At 41.7% G+C, this 21,171-nt stretch overlaps 1 protein-coding gene across 7 annotated transcripts in view; it reads left to right on the plus strand.

Annotated features, from left to right (window-relative positions):
• CHRDL1 (chordin like 1) overlaps positions 1 to 20,402 on the plus strand; it is a 166,956-nt gene extending 146,554 nt beyond the window's left edge. For 6 of the 7 annotated variants that reach the window (XM_048864106.2, XM_048864105.2, XM_048864101.2 and 3 more), the window contains exons 5-12: positions 3,947 to 4,092; positions 5,404 to 5,497; positions 9,012 to 9,079; positions 11,668 to 11,842; positions 15,417 to 15,611; positions 17,093 to 17,260; positions 19,452 to 19,541; positions 20,270 to 20,402. In XM_048864106.2, the coding sequence (XP_048720063.1) occupies positions 3,947 to 4,092; positions 5,404 to 5,497; positions 9,012 to 9,079; positions 11,668 to 11,842; positions 15,417 to 15,611; positions 17,093 to 17,260; positions 19,452 to 19,541; positions 20,270 to 20,400 (1,067 nt within the window). In that variant the 3' untranslated portion in view covers positions 20,401 to 20,402. The remainder of the gene's footprint in view (positions 1 to 3,946; positions 4,093 to 5,403; positions 5,498 to 9,011; positions 9,080 to 11,667; positions 11,843 to 15,416; positions 15,612 to 17,092; positions 17,261 to 19,451; positions 19,542 to 20,269) is intronic. The other variant, XM_075132505.1, reaches the window with a different exon arrangement.
• Positions 20,403 to 21,171: the final 769 nt, after the last annotated feature.

The following is a 21,171-nucleotide window of genomic DNA, read 5'->3' on the forward strand; positions in this document are numbered from 1 at the left end:
TGTTTTGAGGGTTGATGGTGATTTTATTTAGCAATCTTACTTACTGGATATAAGTTGTCTGAAGTAAAATTTATTCACTACATCCAACACTCTTTTTCACTCTGAAAAAGTCACAGGGATCTCGTGCATGCATTGTTTTTTGCAAACTGCAGACTATGGGCGGGTGCCTAGAAAACAACTTCCCAAATGGACACAGCAATGTGCTGCAGAGGCAACATGAACACATGGCTTGTATCTTGATTGGGGCCAGCTCTTGCAAATTCTGTTGATGTTACAAGTGCATGGAGTGCTACATGCCAGGGCTGTTGTATAGCCAGGAAAGCTGCTCAGATCAGAAGCATGTGGGCCATTCATTCCCCACGGAAAGCTGCGTATACTACTAATATGTGGATCTATCCCTCAGAAGGCTTTAGCTACATTTTCATGCTGACCATTTTCATTTAGCTACATTTTCATGCTCACCATGAGGTCAATTGCAGAGGGCCCCTGGAGCTATTGCTGCATAACTTTTCAGAAGAGGCAAAGTCCCCAGTAGCCTTCTTCTGCACTGCAGTCCTGCTGGCTGTGCTTTGTCTGGTGTCCATGTACCATGAGACAACACCGAATTTTGGCTTGAGTGATTATTCTTAAGAATTTCAAGGATTGTGTCTAATTAGAGAGAACTACTCCAGAATTCACATTAACAAATTAACAAAGTGCCACAATCAAAGTGCCACATCTCCTGGATCAACATGGGTTTTGCCATAGCTGTGTGTTATTTACAATGTAAGATGTAACTCTGTATGAAAGTTTCAAATATAAACAATTTTAAAGGTACAGTGGACTGTACAGTAATAGGCTTCCCCCGTTCTACAATTTTCCTTATGTTTGACACCCACTTTTCAGTGACATCTCTCCTATATCTCAGAGGGTCCCTTCTGCCAGAGGCATATATAGTCCTCTAAAAGAGGCCACTAGCCATTATCATCTACCTTTCAAACTTTAAGGTTTTAGTTGTTTCTTGCCTTCCTTACAGTACCTTAGCAAGCTAGTGATGGAGAATTCAGATCCTGTTTTCCATTTATTTATTTATTAAGCAGGGTCCCACTTTCTATGCTCTGGACATGTACAGAACCTGGTGATTTTCTACACTTGCAGTTCTCTTTCTTCTGGTAGGAAACTGAGTTTTATTTCTTGGCTCCAGATATTGTAAATGCTCCTACACAGGCCTAAGATGGTACAAGTAGCTGGAAGCAACAGCATCTCCCAGAGTAGAAATAGAAGCCAGTGCTGATCAGCATCCACCAAGACAGTACTTCTAGCAGCAGCAGGTTTTGGAAGAGACTCTTCTGTTTCAGAATTACAATCAAGAGACTGATTTACCTTTTGTGTCTGAAGTATATTAATAATAGGTACCAAATATGGACAAATGAAAATTCTGCTCCTGAACTGTTGAATATTGCTGACCAAGAGGAGTTTCCACCTAACCATATATGTCATCCATCATAAAGCGTGTCAAGGACATAAAACTTGAGTATGTTGAAAGATCAGTAAAGAGAAAGATTGGAGGTTTGCATGGGATTTAGTATCCATGCTTCAGCCATGCAGTTCCCTTTTGCTTTTACATTATCACAGGGGGCCATTTGTGGAGCTGAAATAAATGCAAGCTGTGGCCTTTCACAGAGTGGAAATGCAAATAGCAAACACATCTCCTAAAAAGATACTCAGTGTACATGAAGTACAAAGGGTCATTTAAGAGCACTAAATCCTCTAGTGCTTTGTCTTACATAGCTTCTCCTCCTCCATTTCCCTTTGTCATAGCAGTAGGTCCTGCACTAACACACCAGACCTTAAAATGTTGAGGTTTGTACACACAGTACATTCCTATTTGACATTTACTAATTTCCCCCCCATGTTGAAAAGATTATTAATATGCAATGATGCCAGCATGCCAAAACAAACTCTTTTATGGAGGACTCTCAATATCAGAGTTTAAATCCAATGCCTGTCGTCTAAAAACTCTCATTCCTTTGGTTGAGTGCTCAGCTAAAAAAACTACATTCTTTGATGACATACTAATTTTGGAAAGGTTTTTATATGAAACGAGCTGGCAGATATTAAAATGCTACAGCAAAACATGATGTTGCAGCTCAGGTTTCCTCTTATGTGAAACCCCAAACCCACCAAGTGAAACGTCAGCTGCATTCCTTGAAATCTGAAGTGATTCTCTGGCTCCAGAGAACAATCGCTGCACTGTTATTTCTAAGGAGCTCCTGCTTAAAAACGCCTGTGCCCATTTCTGGATTCTAGAGTGACAAATGTAAATAGATAGTGTCAGAGTCACAGCCCCACTCCACTCAGGCAGCACAGAGCGAGCAGAAACTGCCCACAGCTCTCTAAATGAGGATTCCTCTGAGATCAGGGAGTCCCATCAGGAATACATCAATCATAGCCTGTAGCCCTGACCATGGCACACTCCAGATATTCGCAAGCTGGAGGACAACCCCTTTGGGAATTTTGTCAACAGGCATTAGTTAGAGCAGCCCCTAATCTGTTTTCACTAGAGCTGAGGTTGGGGTGGGGTTGGCACAGAAGCCAGGCCATAGAAGAAAACTTGGCCAATAACTCTGCTGAGCTGAGGCAGCAGGGCCCAGAACTGGGTCATGGCTGCCAAGTTCTCAGCAGCTCTGTATGTGATGTTCTATGCAAATATAATGGGCTAATTTGAATATCAGAAAATTGGTTGCATGCAACCAAACATCAGCTTTAACAAAACTGTGCGCATTCAGTTCAGATGAAATGTGTCACTTTGACAGCCGTGGCCAATGCTAGGGGAAAAGGCAAGCATGGAAGCCACTGGAAACAGAGCCTTCCAAGGTACAACTATGTTTGGGCATATTTGCTGGTAGCAGAGTTCTACCATGACTTCATTGCATAGGGTAGACAACATGCTTTTGCCTAACAGCGCATTAGAGCGGTGTTATTCCCTCATGTAGAGGCAAACAGGTAAAGGTAAGCTATAGCACAGGTTGCTAACATAGTTCTTTATACTTCCTTGCTAATGTGGATCCGTATGCTAAGCTTGTAAGCTCTTCGGGGCAGGGTCTGTCTCTTTGTTCTGTGCTTGTACAGAACCTAGCACAGTGGGGTGCTGGTCCATCCCTGGGGCTCCTGGGCACGACCACAATGCAAATAATATTGGTTCTCCCGAAAGGAGAAACCAGAACTGGGTGATTTTTTGTTCAAAACATGTTTTCACCAATATATACACACACACAGATTTGGATTGATTGAAACATATCACAAGGTGTTTTGAAATTTCCTTCAATTTTATTGTTAAAAACTATTAAAAATCCTCAAAATTGAAATAAAAAGTTTCATTTTAGGTAAAATGAAACATTTCATTTGACTTGAAATGAACATACCCCCTCGTCCTCCCCCCACTTGTCCTCTAAGTTTTCTTTTGAGTCAACTTGAAGATGCTTTTTTTTTTTAAATTGCCAGTGAACCGAAGAATTAAATATTTAGCCAGCTCTAGAAAAACCTTACATACAACATAACCCGTGCTAAGTCAGTTTCTAACCGTGGCCACCCATCCCACTAGTGGGCAAACGCTACAGTGCGATTAGCAAAGCCGTGACACACCTCCTTCGATGCTGCTAGTGTATTTTGACTATAGGTCTGCAAAGATTAATAGGGACAGAGACAGCTTTTTTTTTTAAAATATGGTTCTAAAGTTAAAAAAATAAAATAGCTGTTTAATATTGCTGTAATGAGTAGTTTTGTACCATGACTAAATTTGCCCACTTTCAATAAAGTCATAAACAAGCTTCTGTTCCAAAAACTCAGTGTTTCTTTTATTTATTAATGCAATTTAGCCCCCCAAAGTCCCCAGTTGTCAACACCCATTATTGAGCAACTTGTGAATTTTTTTTTAATAAAATGTTTTTTTTCTCATTTGTTCCAGAGGATTCACTTTTCTCCATAAGCAGTAAAATCACTGGGAAATCCTGCGAATACAATGGCACTGCCTACCAGCACGGGGAAATGTTTGTGGCAGAAGGGCTTTTTCAGAATAGGCAACCCAACCAGTGTGCTCAGTGCAGCTGCTCAGTAAGTAATAATTTCATTGAGCCCTGCTGTATGCTTTGCTAGATCCTCTTTGCTAGGAGACCAGCCTATTGAAACTTAACTAATGTACAGTAGTACCTGGGCAGTGGAGGCTGAAAGTCAGGAGAAAAAGTGACATATAAAAGCATATTCAGAGCCGGTATGCAGCCCCAGGTAAATGCCATTCTGCCTCCTACTCCAAACACAAACAAAATCTACCCTGTTGTGAACACTCTGTACATGAGCCCACACTCCAAGTAGTTAGGTGGCAGGTAGAATATTGCTACTTGGAGTATATATAGTTTTATGTCAACGAGACTATGGACAGTTCAACACTGGCTCTCTAAAAGAGGCCAGAATTATTCTGAATTCAGTAAAGATTCCTACAAGCGGGAACTGGGTGGCTCATGGGACTGACAATGGGCCATAGAACTTTAACCCACTCGGTCATCAATTCTAATTGCAGTGACCAATAGTTGTCACCCTCCGGTGGCTGTTCAGAGCCACTCTGAACTGAAATAGGTTCAGTCTACCCACCTCTTCCTGGACAAACATTGGCCATATTTGGACCTTCATTTGATCAAGTCACCGGCAAATTTAGTATTAAGGAACCATCTCGGTAGCCATCTGGCTCAACAGGTCAACCAGTGACTGGACTTGGAGATTACGCTACTGGGTCACTGCTAAATGCAGTCCCTCCAGGTCAAGGCTGAAACTCATTAGTGGGGCAGTGAGTGGGGAGCTTGCACTGTGGCAATGCCCATGTTGTACCTCTCCTGTGGATTGAGTCTCCTGGTATGTTAGGTACATTTCCTGAGCACTATATTCTGTACAATGTTTTGTAAATATTTTGTGTTTTTAGAAAGACAATTAAGGAATACTCTTCAGTGCAATATCCTGTTTCTAGATGCTAGAGTGGCACGTATGTAAATGTACAGAGCCAGATTCAAATCTGTATAAGGGCTTGTCTTCACTACTTGGGGTACATCGACCTAAATTACACTACTCCAGCTACATGAATAATAAGTCGACGTAGCTTAGGTCAACTTACTGTGGTGTCTACACGCCGCTGCATCAATGGGAGGCGCTCTCCCGTCAACTTCACCTCTCAAAGAAGAAGAAGGTGAGTACTGGAGTCGACAGGCAAGAGCTCTGCTGTTGATTTAGCGGGTCTTCACTAGACTAAATCGACACCCGCTGCATCAATCAGCATTTATCTCCCTGGTAGTGAAGATAAGCCCCAAATGTAAATGCATAGTACCATATGAATCAATGCAGAAACCATTTCTTAATTGTCCTTGTTTTTAATGGCAGGAAGGGAACGTGTATTGTGGCCTGAAGACTTGCCCTAAATTAACATGCTCTTTCCCAGTTTCCGTTCCGGAGTCCTGCTGCCCAGTTTGCAGAGGTAAAATCTGCTACGTAAGCAAAAGGATACTGTCTGCAAGCGTGCCACATTCACCCATTGCAGAGGGAGTTTGGACATTAAACATTGTATTTCAGCAGATGTATCATTTTTTGTTTTCCTAAATTGAAACAAGCAATTAATACAGCAGAAGCAATGTTACGATAATGGGTTGAAACATTAAAATATCTGCCACCTCTCTGGTAGATGAGCTTTGGAATATGAATATGTATATATCCTGCAAGTGCCCAGACTTGCTCTCATCATAAACAGAAACAGATAACTCAGTTCTTAGGATACAATCGATTTCCCCAAGTGCCAATCTACATTCAGGTATCTCTGGTATTTTATTAGCAAGTCTATCTTAGATCCCAAAGCAGCCCTCACATACACACAGGGAACTTAATTCTAGAGAAGGTCAAAACCCTAAATCTGGGCCTCTACATTTTGCAGGTGAGGCCTTCTTTATAATTGTATCTTACCTATATGTTTATATTGGGGCTTCTGTGTCACCCTCCACTGGAATATGGACTAGATTTTTAAAGGTACATAGCTGCCTAAAGATGCAAATAATCACTTAGTGGGATTTTCAGAAGTGCCTAGGTGCCTAACTCCTATTGAAATCAATGGGAGTTAGGCACTTAGAAAATCCCATTAAGTGCCTATCTGTGTTCTTAGGAGTCTACATATCTAACTATCTGACCCTTAGAGCTCAGTAATGTTACTTGGAAAATTAAGGAGCATTTATATTATTTGTAGTTCATTTGTGCCTACAGTACTAGACACTGCACCAACATATAGGGAGGGACAGATACTGCCCTAAGGAGCTTACAATCTATACAGCCAAGAAGAGGGGGAGGGGAAACTGAGGCACAGACTGGTGAACACAGCAAGTCAGCCAGAGACAAATGAGGCACAGAACCCAGGTTTCCAGAGTTCCAGTCCAGTCCCCTACCCAGTAGCCCATGCTGCTGCTTCTTATGTTTTTAGCCACTAAACGCAGAAACATTTTATTAGGCACCTTGGATTTGAAGCTTTCTTCACTCAGACGGGCAAAGGTGATGGTCTTTGTCTCATGGCAGGCGATCTAACAAATTACCATTTAACGTTCAATATGTTGAGTGTGCAATAAAATAAACATTAGCTAATCATCTGGTTCCTGGTCTCTGTTCCCTGATAGCTATTTTTAGTTGCCCGGGCTGGTAGCACATAATTTTACTTTATATGGTGACTTGGATTTGGAACAGACCCATTATAATTACAAAAATCAAACTGAGTTTCAAAGCACAAAGCATTGTGCCTTAGTTACACAGTGCACTAAGATTACACTGGAAAAGTCAGCCATTGAAAACAGAAGAGGACAGTCACTTAAGAGAAAAAAAGTGAATCAGAAGCAGGAAATTCAGGGCCAGATGTGGGAGGCATTAGGCAAGACAGGTATTGTGGTAAAGGAGATTCAGAGCCTGCAATGGCCTTTGAAAAGACTCTCCACGTTTGCATAGTGGTTTTTAAAATGCTTCATTATTTATAAAACTTTCTTGAAAGTAACGTTTCCTTTCTAACTAACCTTGTCCTTTTCAATCTGACACATGTTGATTTATCCTTCCCCTGCAATTCTATGAAGCACAAGTCTGAGCAATTTGTTTGCATGAAGATATATGAGCACAGCCTCAGGGAGAAGGATCTGTTAGTTAATTTCTACTCCCTTTAAGGACAAAGAATATTAGTAACTTATTAACAGAACACTTAAAAGCCCCCTGCATTTTCAAATTAGTCCTTTTTATACTGACTAGACATGGCTTCAAGCCATAAAGTCCAGCTGATTTGGGGGCACATGCTGCTACCATTGACTTCTGTGGTGCAAATTTGGGGCCAATATAAAGCTTACATTACATAACACATATAATAAAAGACAGATCTAAACACCAAAGTTTGGGGGTGTTCAATTCCAAATTTATCTCCATAGCCGATAACCCTCCTGCCCCATTCCTGTAAGTCATCCTTACATGTTTTTAAACAATTAAATACCAGTCTAAGCATTGTTTTGGTGCCACACCCTCCGCTCAAATATAACAGATTCCATTCCACCATTGTTCCCCCTCAGTACCAGTGATCAGCGCACACTGGCTTGTAGAAGTTTACATTTCTAAAGCTGTCTTTACAAAGACTTTAATGGAAGCTGAGATTTTTCGTTTACGTTTCTAAATTCCCCCAGATCATGGTGTTGGGTTTTGAGGGGCCAAAGCCTTGCTCTGAAGTTCCTCTAGTTGCTTCTCTAAAGCATTTTAATTCCTCCTACATCACAATGCACAAATGGCAAGTGCCTCAGCCAGGGGTGCCAGAACAGGGAGGGTCAGGGGACCATGGCCCCATCACTTTTAAAAGTGGGAGGGCTATGCCTTCCCATTTTGACCTGCCTTAAGGGTGAGCAATGGGAGGGAAGGGGCAGAGATGAGCAAGCAGCAGGTGGGGCCTCAGGGGGAAGAGGCAGAGCAGGGGGGTTGGGCCAAGGTTTGGGTGCTGGTGCCCCCACCCCACTTCTAGGGAGTTTCCAGAGCTCCTGGCCTCAGACAATATCTCTGATTCCACAAACATTCTTCTAACACACAAGTCAACATTTCCTTCTTGTGTTTACTTCTTTGTTATGAGCATCCTAAATGATATGAGCCCTATCCTGGGGAAGAGGGCTACCTACCTGTACTCCTTCTCCTGGCTGTTTGTATACATCAGTGGTTTTCAATTTCTTTTAATTTGTGGGCCTCTAAAAATCTTCAAATGGGGTTGTGGACCCCTTTGGAAATCTTAAGCAGTCTGCGGACCCCCAGGTGTCCACAGACAACAGGTTGAAAACCACTGGTCTATGTCAAAAGCAGAGCTGTACAGTTCATGATTGTTGGCTGCAGGTACAGGAATCTGCTGGCTGACATTAGAGCCAGTCCTTCTCATATAGCCAGATATAGGTTAATGCACCTGGCTTCCTCCTGTCTGTGTGTCCAGGGAGTAATGCATTAAAAGTGGCTGTTGCATCTATTTTTAAAATAATTTCAGTGGCAGAGTGTTGGATGTTTTTTAAAAGAACCTTATCGGTTCAGAATAATATTTGGGAAATACACCAAGTTACCAAATTTTGTGAACTTGATAGTAAGCAAAAAGGGGAAAAAACCCTTAAAGACAAAGCAACACAAAAATGTACTTTGTTCTTTATATGATAAGTGTAGTTTAGTATTGACTGAGGCTAATACTTCATAGCAGACTAGGAAAATGTCACATAGATTGTAAGCTCTTTGTACTCGGGGACTGTATTTTTGTTCCATGATGGATTCTTTGCCCAGGATGGGAGCTTCTGTGATACAAATAATAAATATGTTTTGTAGAAGTAATGGTGTCTTAGTACAATGTGACCTCACTACAGCTCTGCCTCAGTCTTTGGTCTCATTCAGCTGAGAAGAATTCTCATAGGCATGTCTAAGGCATTGCACAATTACTCCCATTACTGATGGTTTTATCTCACATACAGGAGATGGAGAATTATCATGGGAACATTCTGATGGGGATATCTTCCGGCAACCGGCCAACAGAGAAGCTGTAAGTGTGCCCTGTGTAATGAGAAAACCCGTTTTCCTACCGAGCCAGTCACACACAAGTAAAAGGGACGATTACTCTAACTCTTCACCAGTTCTGCCTTGGCACGGGAATACCAGGCAGAAAAATTCATACTAGTGACAATACCTTTTTCCATTGAATCTTCCTCTGTTTGCCTTTAGCTCTTTGTACCCAGCTGAAAATCTTTGATGATCTTGAAGAAATGACAGACAAAAATTCTCTTGTGATAGATTAGGGCCTGGCCGGGAGAGGGGCTCCAAACATGGTGTCCCCCTAGACAAACTTGCATAGTATGTTCTGAAACCAATAAAGTACACTTCACGTGTCAGGTCTCATGAGCTAAAAGGTGCTGCTCAGGAGCCAAGGGCACTACAGAGTGAGCAATTAGAGTTCATGCGGGCAGAATGGGCATGTCTCTTACAAAAGGATACTTTGGTACCTAGGAAACTGAAAACAATTTGTCATGCCTGTTCTTTCCATAATCCCTCTTTCCCACTTTGCTATCCTGTCTCCTCCTCTTTCACTATTATATTATTTTTCCTTCTAAAATCATTTGTGGTTCATGCACTGTTGAGATGGCAGCCCGTGATCAGAAGATGTCTAACATCTCCCACAATTAATGATTGTTAGAAAAAAATCTAGTGTCCTTTGTTAAAAAAAAAGCTAGCACCAGAGGAAGGGGCAACATTGTTTATTTTCTGTGGTTCACAGTGTATTTTGTTGCCAGACAAAAATTCTATATCCATTTCTGTGGCCCCTGACTCAGCAACAGCCTGTAAAGCAGTAAGAATGTTGGAAAATTCATCATTGCTAATACCAAGTAAATACTTAGCAATATATAAGCCATATTTCATATGCTGTAGCTGTTTGGATACTGTTATATCTGCCAGTATTCAATAGTTACAACAGCAGAACAAAATGCCACATTATAAGAAGATACACCCAACGAATGGGTGTGACTCTTCATTGCTCTGCACCTTGTTTAGTCAGGTACTTTGCACTGCTACACAGGGGTGAAAGTAACTTACAAGGACTTACCGGTACACCGGAGTCCTGAGCCGGGGGCGTAGCCTCAACTGGAAAAGGAGTGGCCTCAACCAGAAAAGGCGAGGCCTTTAAAGATTTAAAGGGCCCCCAGACCCTTTAAATCACCCCCAGAGCTCCCAGCTGTAGAGGGAGCCGGTGCAGAGGGAGCTGGGAGCCCCAGGGGCTACTGCAGTGGATCTCCGGGCCCTTTAAATTGCTGCCCGAGCCCAGCTGCCGGAGCCCCAGGGTAGCGGCGACAGGGCTCGGGCGGTGCTTTAAAGGGCCCAGGGCTCCTGCCACTGCGGGGAGCCCCAGCCCTTTAAATTGCCAGCCTGGGGAAGCTGGTCTGGTCCGGCACGGTGTACCGGCTCTTACCGGTACACCGGACTGGCTTACTTTCACCTCTGCTGCTACAGAATGAGTGCAGATTGCTACCCAACAAGAACGGTAGCATATTGCAGCCACCTTGTAAATAACCACCGCAGGTGCAAGGCAAAGGAGACTCTAGCCCTGTGTGTGCATCGCCACTAGGACACACATGGATGACTCAGGCTGTCTCTGGATCTTGTTAGAGATTTTACTTATTCTCTTGCACTTTACTGAACGAACATGTGCAGCTAAGGCCTGATCCAAAGCCAATGGAATGACCCCCACTGACTCTTGCAGACTTTGGATCAGATACTTGTGCATACCATACCTGAATAAATGGTTTGTCTGCCATGTGAACACTGCTTTTCAACAGTAGTAACACACTTATTTACTAGTTATCATGCCTGAGGGGTACGAATTCACTCCAGGGGCTAGATCAATCTATGATGCAGCTTTATTGCTTCCAGGGTGAAGATTAACCATCAATAATTCAGTCTGGCAGCGTTGATTTTTATAACACAATTTGGAGAGAGTACCTGGCATTTTTAAGCATTTGGAGCACAAAATAAATACATGCCTTGTAAGAGTACTATTTTAACAAACAATCTTCAGTCATGCTTTTGGGTATTTTTGGAAAAAATCCCCCAACATTACCATGGTGCTTTGTTTTGAAAAACAGAGTCACTGCACAGGGCTATTTTCACCTACAAATCTGTCAAGGCTTCCCAGCTGATGGACTTAGAGATAGATTCTGACAAGGTACTGCTCATCTGGAGCAACAGTGATTGCATCTGGCCTTACGCGTGTCTGTGGCTCTGGCATCTACAGTGATATGAGAAGCAGGAAGGCAGGCAGCATCTGATCATTTTACGTATTGACTATACTTGGTCCATATTCAGGGATGCTGTAAAAAGCAGTTTGGATGCAGAAGGATAGAACTCCTGGGGTCAAATACCTGCAGTTTAACACAGGTTAATCTCAAGCACCTGCATGAGTCTCTCTCCATCAAGGAAGAAGCGAATCTTGAGATTTAGCACCTCACTGACATCAGTGGCAAAACTCACATTGACTGCACAGGGAGCCTTAATACAGACAGTTTACACACAAAGTTCAGCTCTCCAATTGCTTAACTTGAATGAAATATTTACATTCCTGTTCCTTCTGTCTCCACACAGAGGCATTCATATCATCGCTCCCATTATGACCTGTCACCCAGCTCCACTAGACAGGTGGTCAATATTCCACGATTTTCCAGTGGCAGGAGTAACCGTGGAGTCCTACCTGACCCCCAGCAAGCCTCAGGAACTATAGTACAGATCGTCATCAACAACAAGCATAAGCACGGACGAGGTAAAGAGAAGTCCTTTTAGCAATACCACTCTGAGTTGGGTCTCAGCCATTTATAGCTCTCAAAGAATTTTTAGTATATAAAGGGGGAGACCCTTTGCAAACGATTGAACCTTGCAAGTCAGAAAGTAAAAGTACAGTAAGACAGCAAAGATATAACATTAGGAGAGTTATCTTGGCTGGGGGCAATTGTGTCTGAGCCTATAGTGGCTGCTGCATTTGCCCATGCATAGGCAACACATGGGCACTACCATATTGCTTTCTAAAGAACTTCGAGAATCTATATGGCATGAAATTATTGTGGCAAATTGCCAGTACAATTATGATGGGTCCCACACTTCCTCTTCTTGGGGAGGAGTTCAGGGTGCAGTTTCCTGCCCCTGAACTAGGATATTTACTGTCCCACTAGTAACCCAGAGAAAGGTAGTGGAGAGGGAGGGACCCAGACCCACCCTCTACTCCAGGTTCCAGCCCAGGGGCCCTAGGGATAGTGGTAAACCACTTGAACTAGTGCTTCCTTCCCCTGGGCTACTTCCCTCTCCTGCTCTTCAGCTTGTGGGGCTTCCTGCCCTCTCTCTCTGCACAAGCCAGGTGTCTCTTTACCTAGGGTCTTGGTCTTCTAGCCAGCCACAGCACTTCTCCAAACTCTCCTCTACTTCAACTCCTCCAAACCTCTCTGCTCCAACTCCTTCCCCTGGCTGATTGAAGCAGGAGGTTTTTATCTGGTGACTAACTTCAGGTGCTCTAATTGGCTTCAGGTGTTTTTAATTAATCTATAGAAACCTTTCTTCCCTCTATAGGGAATAAGGCTTCTCCTCATCCTGGGACTTACATATCTCTCCTATATCACTCTCCTGCCGCCTTCTGGCTATGCTGTATCACACTATATAAAGACCACTTTATTCTGTTGGGACTAGGAAGGTGAGCAGCTGACACCACTGTCAATGCCTTTGGATCTGCTGCTAAATTCACACACTGATTGGTCTAGCATCCAGAGAATGGAAAAATCTACTTTTGGTTATTTTCTTCATGCTTTCTCCTATTTGATAACCTGTGTGAATGCAAGTGGCACGTGTTTAAGCTATCTCAGAAATCTCAGGTGACAAACCCCTACTAGGTTACCAGTAGACTCATTACTGCCAAGACTTACTGAGCCATCTCCTTGGTAGAAAGTATCCCACCTATGAGCGATGAGGAGCTTCCCCCTTTACATCTGTGTTGAACAAAGCTGTTACCTAGTGTTCGGGCCAGCAGTTCCACCACCCCCCATTTAACTTTTATTCTGTTTTTCAGAGATCAATACAATACTTCATATCAAAGATATATGTAAAACAAAGCACTGAGAGCTAGAGGCATTCCAGTAACATAACATAATATCTCTCTAAGCCTCTGAGAGCCTTATTACATTATGGGAACATTAGGACCTCAAGCTCATATGGAAAACCTTTATAGAAGCATGACTAAGCCATGTTCCTCAAGGATTATACTAAGAAAAAAGGGTTGGACTCACCAAATCCCCAATTTAAAAGGGGCAGCAGATTTTATGTCCTGGCAAAAGGGCATGATGCTGCAAGGTGCTGAGTGCACTCAATTCCTATACATTTCAACGGAGTTACTTGTGTAGCTGGTAGAGTATGCTTTAAGTGAATAAGGGTCTACAGGATCAGGCCCAAATAGTAATAAAAGAATTCGCTATAGAAGAGCAACTATACACAAACCCCAGAGTAGTGTACACTCAGGAATGTCCCACCAAGAGTTAAAAGCCTTTGTGTTATAGCCAACTAATCTTTTAAGGTATTAACTAACAGAAGGAATGTTGGCCATAGGATCTTTATTATCCACCTGAACAACCATGAAAGCACATTCAGATCATGTCAATGTTTTATGCTGAAACTAGGAGCAGGAATCTCCACTCAGTGCAATATCTCTGACATCCAGTTCACACATGAAGACATCATCAAAGCAATTTCTAACTGATTTGTTTCAGCAGATAAAAAGCAGACAAATGAACAGCACATTTCTCTGCACAGTTTAGTGTCAGTGACAGCTTTAGGAGCTTGTGGCCCAGAGAGAGTCTAAGAGGTCTCTGGAATGGAAATTAGAATGGTGACCATGTCCTTTCTTTTGTTCTCTGCAATTAGAGTGTGTTATTAATTAATGCACATGCTTCCTGAGATACATTTTATAAATCTAAAAATAAACAAAAGAGTTATACTGACCTGCAGATTTGATGCCATTACATGGATACAGAATTACATTTCTATGCAGATGGTTAAAGCAGGCCATTTGGGAGCTAGGGTTCTATTTTCATGGTGACTACAGACTTCTTCTGTCACTTTGGACTAATTATTTAACCTTTCTGAGCCTCAGTTTATCCATCTGCAAAATTGGGATAATGTATCTATAGTCAACATATCCCTGACTACAGTACAGAGAAGCTGTGAGGTTTAATTTATGTTTGTAAAGCATTTGGAGCTCTCTGGCAGGAAAAAAATGATATAAACATAAGTATAAATATACTGCTAAAGCATGTAAGAAGGTTAATTATAACAATAGAGTAATTAATCCCGTTTTACGTAAATTTTCCCTTTTCTTTCTCATCATTATGATTTGTATACAGAGAACACTTCATTTGCTTTTATGAGAAAAAACTGTTTCCCCTTCTAAAATGAAAACAGCTCTTAAGAAAGGGTTTAAAAAGTAATAAATTATTAAACCAAATGATGGTATAACACCCGTGAAAGACAATACATTATGAAGAACACCCACCATAAATCTTGGTAACTTAGTAACACATAAGCCAGTTGCTCACATCTGTTACCAGTTAGATGTAAATTTAAGATTACAGATAAAAATTAAATTGCTTTTGAAAGTTACAGGCAAAAGAAGAACATATTTTACAAATAAAAGCATTAACACAAAATGATGGCATATTAGAAGAATTGGAAATATTTACAGCAAATCCAAACTTGATTTCTACTGCTTTTTGAAATGAAACAGTGCCCTTTCTTTCACCTTTTTTGGTTAGTCTGCATTTTTCAGTGTGTTTATGAAATGTTTAAAGAAGCAAGGTTCACAGGGCAACTAGAATATTGTTCTGGTTGCAGGCTGAAATTCTGAGGCAGGAGCCAGTTCAGAGGAGTGGGGTGTGCATGAGGAGCTAAGATCATAAAAGCCAATTGGTGGGAGTAAATGGTCCCCAACAAAAACGGATACCCACTGGAGGAGAGTGGTCAAATTCTGCATTCCATCTCGCTCACTGAAATACCAGGGCACCCTCACAGATAAGTGAGGCCAGAATTTAGACCAAATTGCACAGAGAAAGGTGATCAAAGGTTCAATCCTGTTCCCTTTGAAGTAAATGACAAAACTTAACGTCAGTGCGAGAAGGGCTGGGCCAGAAATCACTTGTGAAAAATATACTTCCAAGCAGAGGTGTATCCTTTAGCCATGTCATGAATGCAACATTGCCTCAAACCAGTGTGTAGCACTAAGGCAGAGGTTGTAGTTCAACTATGGACCTGCTGGGGCCCTACCATACAATGAATATTCATTTTCTTCCTCTCTCCTGTTTTAGTCTGTGTTTCAAATGGAAAAACATATTCACATGGTGAATCGTGGCATCCTAATCTCCGGGCCTTTGGAATCGTAGAGTGTGTGTTGTGTACCTGCAACATCACCAAACAAGAATGTAAGAAAATTCATTGTCCGGATCAATATCCCTGCAAATACCCTCAGAAAATAGAAGGAAAATGCTGTAAAGTCTGTCCAGGTAAAACACAGAATAGATCACAGACTGCCTTTTTGCTTTGGATTTTAACTGGTCTTTTGATCATAGTGACACCTGATGAAATGAGCAACCTTATCTGTTGCTATATTTTGTCTAGAGGGAAATCTGGGCCCGATAATAGATCTAAAGCACCCAATCTTGCAAGCCATCTCATTCATTTCATTTCCACAGGTAGAGGGAACGGAGGATTGGGCCCACCTTCTGGTCTCTTTTTCTGCTCTCTAGCATTAGTGTGACTTTTGCACATCTATTTCAGAAGAGAGTATATCCCCTCCCCTCCCCCCCCCCACCAACTAGAGATGCATTATCTCTCAGACAATAATTCAAGGAGATTCTCTCATTCTCCCTTCCCTTCCCATTTACAATCCTCACAGAGCTTTCCATTTGTTTTCTAGCTTGGGACATTTACACTACTGTACTAAATAAAGCTTTTGTTTTGCAAAACATAGCAGTAGATTTAAATGCTTTGGTCAAAACGTTATTTGTGCCAATAATGGAACTGGATCCTTAGAATAAGCACTAATGCTATGACAGCTTATCATAGCATTGTGGGAAAATCTAATCACTTGATTAGCTTGTTGTAGGATATTAGTAAAAATGTGTAAAGAAAAGCAAACAAACTACTTAGAAATTTGCTAACCTCTCTTATGACGTTTTGCGAGGTGTCTAACCCCCATCTGTACCTTTAAAATTTTCCCACAACACATTTAACCCCTTTTTTGTGTTTAGTTCTATGACGCACTGGCAGAAATGCTCTGAGAAAACAAGTGTCAGAGCCAAATGCATAAGTCACTCACAAAGCACCTGTTAGCAATGCTAATTAGAAGGGAGCCTGGTTCAGTGCACTAGGAGACAGGAAAGCTAAGTTCAAGTCCCAGCTGTGTCCCTGACTCATGTGATGGAAGGAGACTCATTTAACTGCCCTGTGTCTCAATCATCTTACGTGTAAAAAGGGGATGATACTTTATGTCACAGGAGGGTTGTGAGGCTTAATTCAGTTAATAACTGAAGTTGTGAGAGCCTGACATGTAGACATGCTGAGCATCCACAACTCCTCTTGAAGTCAATGGAAGATGAGGGCACTCAGAAAAATCTGGCTAAGAACCTGGGATGCAAGTGCTATAGAAGAAAATCATTTGTTATCTAGATTTCAGATCAGTCTCTAACTCCTGAAGTTCACCCACAGCCATCAAAAAAAGCAGGATCTTTTCTCGAAGTCTGATTTGTATGTGGTAAGATAAAACATACTAAATAAAAATCCAAATTGTTTTATTGTTACCAGGTCTGAGCATTAAAAAGGGAGAGCAAAACAGAATTTCACTAAGTAGTCTGGACTCAGTTGGAGAAGGACTTGAAAGACCACTTCAGAGGAACTCTCTACAATTAAGCTGAACTTGTTGGGCAGCATGAATCTAGTAAGGTCCAAGGAACATTATTAAAGCTGTGTCATGTTTTGCTTACAGAAGAGATGCCAAGTCAGAGCTTTGACAGCAAAGATTACTTTTGCGGTGAAGAGATGCTTCCTGTCTATGAATCTGTTTTCATGGAGGAAGAAGAAACCATTAGAAAAATCGCAATGGAAACAGAAAAGCCACCTCAAATAGAAATACATGTGTGGACAATTCGGAAAGGTAAGTAGATCAAGTTCTCTCTTAAAATAGTGCTTTTTTTCTTTTTATAACCTCAGGAAAGATCTATAAATTCTTGCCACTCAGGACTTTATAGCTGTTCCAATTCTTTACGTTGGGGCATTTGGCACTTCCCTGGTAGCAGAGATAGAACTCCAGTCCTCCTACTACAAAAGCACAAATTGCTAATGCTTGTGCCAAACTCCCTTGTTATTAGCAGTATGGGGTCTATCATATGCATTTGAGCAGTTCTGATTTTGGCCCATAGAGGGCAGTAGCACACACTAGCCAGTTCAATGCCACCATCCTATGGAGGGGGGGCAGGAGGGAGACTGTGGTGCATCATGGGAGATGGAGGCCAACCTGTGAGCCTGGCCTATTGCGGGGAACAGGAGCACACAGCTCCCAGATTACAACTCCCATGAGGCACCATAGCCGTAGGTGCTGGAGCTGGAGGTGCTGGGGGTGCTCCTGCACCCCCTGGCTTGAAGTGGTCTCCGTTATATACAGGGTTTACAGTTTGGTTCAATGGCTCTCAGCATCCCCACAATACAATTTGTTCCAGCACCCCGACCATAGCAGTGCTGCAGAATCAAAATTATTCAGGTTTTGGCCAAAACATTTTAGATTTTGATTTTTCACAGAAAACTCATTTTCTGTGGAAGGGAAAAGAATCTATGTTATGACCAGCTCTAGTCTTAACCCTGAGCACAGACTTCCAACCCTTTCAGGCCAGTCCCTTCAGTTGTCCAGACTCCTGAATATCTGAAGGGTTTAGATGTTCCTACCCCTTCAGATGATCAGTGTTGTATGTGCTGCAAATGAATAAAGCCTGAGCTTTTACTTTAGCTAATTGACTGGTCTCCTTGATTTTATAGATCTAGAAGCTAGATCTCAAACAAATGCCAAACTTCCCTACAGTTCTTGGACTCTATGTTGAATCTGAACTTGTGTAATATTGCTATGTACTATAAGAGTATGTGTTTCACAATGTATCCTAAAAAGCGTATTGATCTCTGAGGAGGCTGCGTTTCGAAGTGGGCAAAGTGATTCCTTACTGAAAGAAAAAACCCTTAAGGAATCTTTGGGAAGAGTGGAGCTACAAAATGTATATTATTTCAGTTTAATTAAAAATACAAGTGGGGACCCAAAAAGGGAAATGCCAAAAGTGTGGGTGTAAACAGATGCGTTATTCAGTATATAAAGAGAGGCAATGTTATTTTTCTCTTCATCTCCTACAACCAACTCTTTCCCTTAAGAATTATGTTGGCTATCTTCTCAAAGGCCCTTTACATGAAGGCATTTACTAAGTGATGACACTGTGTCTCAGAATGCCTTAGTCCACATGCTAAATATTAAAGTAGCTTGACTTTCACTTGTTTGTAGTCTCTCTTTAGCTGGGAATGTTGTCACGCAGTCAGAGCAAGTAAATAGGCACACACAGGAGTCAAGGCGCCTGGGTTCTAATCCTGACTCAGCCACTGACTCACACAGTGTGACCGCCGGCAAATCATTCAATCTTTTTGTACTTCGCTTTAACAGATCTGTAAAATTAGGATCTACTTAGTTCACGGGGGCATTGCGAGGCTTGTGTACAGATTGCTTTGAGACCATCAGTGTCAACTTAGTAGCTTTAGTCTCTACCTTTTAAAAATAAATAAATAAATATAAACGCTTCATAAGTTGAGATCATATTAAAGGGCAAACTACCCTGAAAGTTACCCAGATCATGATCTATGAACATCTCTCTGAAGGGCTGGTCGTTAATACAGGGTCCTACTATGCTCCCAGTAAGACACAAACCCTTCTGGTGGTTTGGCAGGAGCATTTCCTGCTGGCTGCCTGCAGTTAGGTAAAAGACAATGTCCGATGTCAGCATGCCAAACGGCTTTTCTCCAAGGCATTGGGATTTTGGCCTCTGCTCTGGTCCTCTCTCATTCATGCTAGGGAGGGCTGTAGTTATATGGGTAAAGGAAGAACTAACTCTCAGATCTCGGTGATACTCTCCACCACCATAAAACCACAAAAGAAAAATACTGATGGAGCACATGGAATCGGTTAAAACATTGTTGGTAAAGACGATTTCATAATGTGGCTCAACATGCCAGTAATTCAACAAACAATCACAACAACACAACAGGCTCAGAACAGGGAAAATTTGTTCCAACTACATGTTCTTACTGCTTTGCTACAGGGATTCTACATCACTTCCACACTGAGAAGATATCCAAAAGTGAATTTGAAGAACTTCCCTACTTCAAGCAGATAACAAGGACAACACTGAGTAAGTAAAAGTCTGGTCTTCTTAGGCTCCACTTTTCTATATAACCTCAGACTGAAACATGCCCTGCATGACTCCTCCAATTGAAATAAATGTGCTACTTTCCCACCAACATCTGGAATCGATAGTTTATGAGTATCAAATAAAATAATCAGAATACAACATATGATTAGAGGGTTACTTTCACATAAATCATATTTAAAAGATGCCTTTCTGAACTCCCTAGTAACACCTTGGATTATTAAAAACTGACTGTTTAAAAAACCCAAATTCATTTTTCACCACTAGTGCAATTTATAGTTTGTATTTCACCCAGCTTGGGCTACAGAACTTGGCCTCCCAATTTCCCTTGTTAATGGTCAGTTTTATTCTCCAGTTCTTCTGCACTAGCAAGTTGCTGTTATGCTTAGACTTCCACTATTGCAGGGCAACAGCAGCTGTTGAAAGAATTACTCTTGAGAGTATGCCGCAATTACAAGCCAGGGCCTTCCCAGCTACAAACTAAAGCTTCCCCCCTCCCCCCTTCCCCAATCAAAATCTGGCCCTTCATGTTCTTTTGCATGCAATGTATTAAGTGATTGAGATATTTTCAAACCTTCCAAAGGAAAATATTTTAATTCTCCCTATCAACAATTTGAATGTGTTTGTCTGGCTAGTGCTTGTAAGGGACTCTAAAGCTCCTTGCATTCGGTCTAAGTCAGTGTCTTTCTGCTTTGTATTTTTGTTTTCAGGCCAGTGGAAAATATTTAGCGAGGGAGAAGCTCAGATCAGCCAAATGTGTGAAAGCAGAGTGTGCAGGACTGAGCTGGAGGATCTGGTAAAGGTTTTGTACCTCGAAAAGCCTGAAAAGGGTCACTGTTAAGGGAGACAGCACGGGAGGGAGAAAACTTGGATCTGCAGCTGGACTGCAGGCTTATTTTGCTTAAGTCAACAGTTGCCCTAAAATCCAAAACTATAATGCAGTAATTATTCACATCATGCACAGCAAACTTGCTGCTTTATGTGTAGTGGTCTGTGTCAACCATTTAAATATCTCCTCAAAAAGACTAGGAGGCTCCGTATTGGTGGGGGAAAGGGAGAGGGAGACTGTAGTTCCTTGTAAAATTGAAAAGTTAAAAAAGAAAACAGATTTTTTTTTTTTAAACTTGGCAAGTTACTCAAACTAATGAAATGAAGGACACCTAATAACTGTGCAGGAGCTATGGAGAGCATTATTTCCTGTGCTGAGTTTATACCACTTCTGGTGTTGAAATGACTCATGTTTTTCTAGGGTGGGGGGGTGGGAATACAAGTGATACAGTACTTGTGTTTGAGCCATAAAATCCAGATTTAAATGAAAACTCCCAACCTGCCTACTGCTTTTGGGACGATGTCTTGCAGTTGAACAAACTCTGAGTACATAAACAAACCAGAAGGTGTTAGTGGGAATTACTGCATTTATGTAGCAATTTGAGAAAACATTCAACTTTTAAGTGGTTTTCACTTGGTTTCCATTATCCACTTCTCTACATGAAATATGAAACGTCAGCTCCCTCATGCCGCCCCACTACTGCATTCTCATGGGCCCTGTTAACACATAGCCTCGGTCAATAAACTCCCTTTACAAAGTAACATAGCAGGAGAATGCAAAGTA

The sequence above is a fragment of the Caretta caretta genome, chromosome 9 (genome assembly GCF_965140235.1).
Source record: "Caretta caretta isolate rCarCar2 chromosome 9, rCarCar1.hap1, whole genome shotgun sequence".
NCBI lineage: Eukaryota > Metazoa > Chordata > Testudines > Cheloniidae > Caretta > Caretta caretta.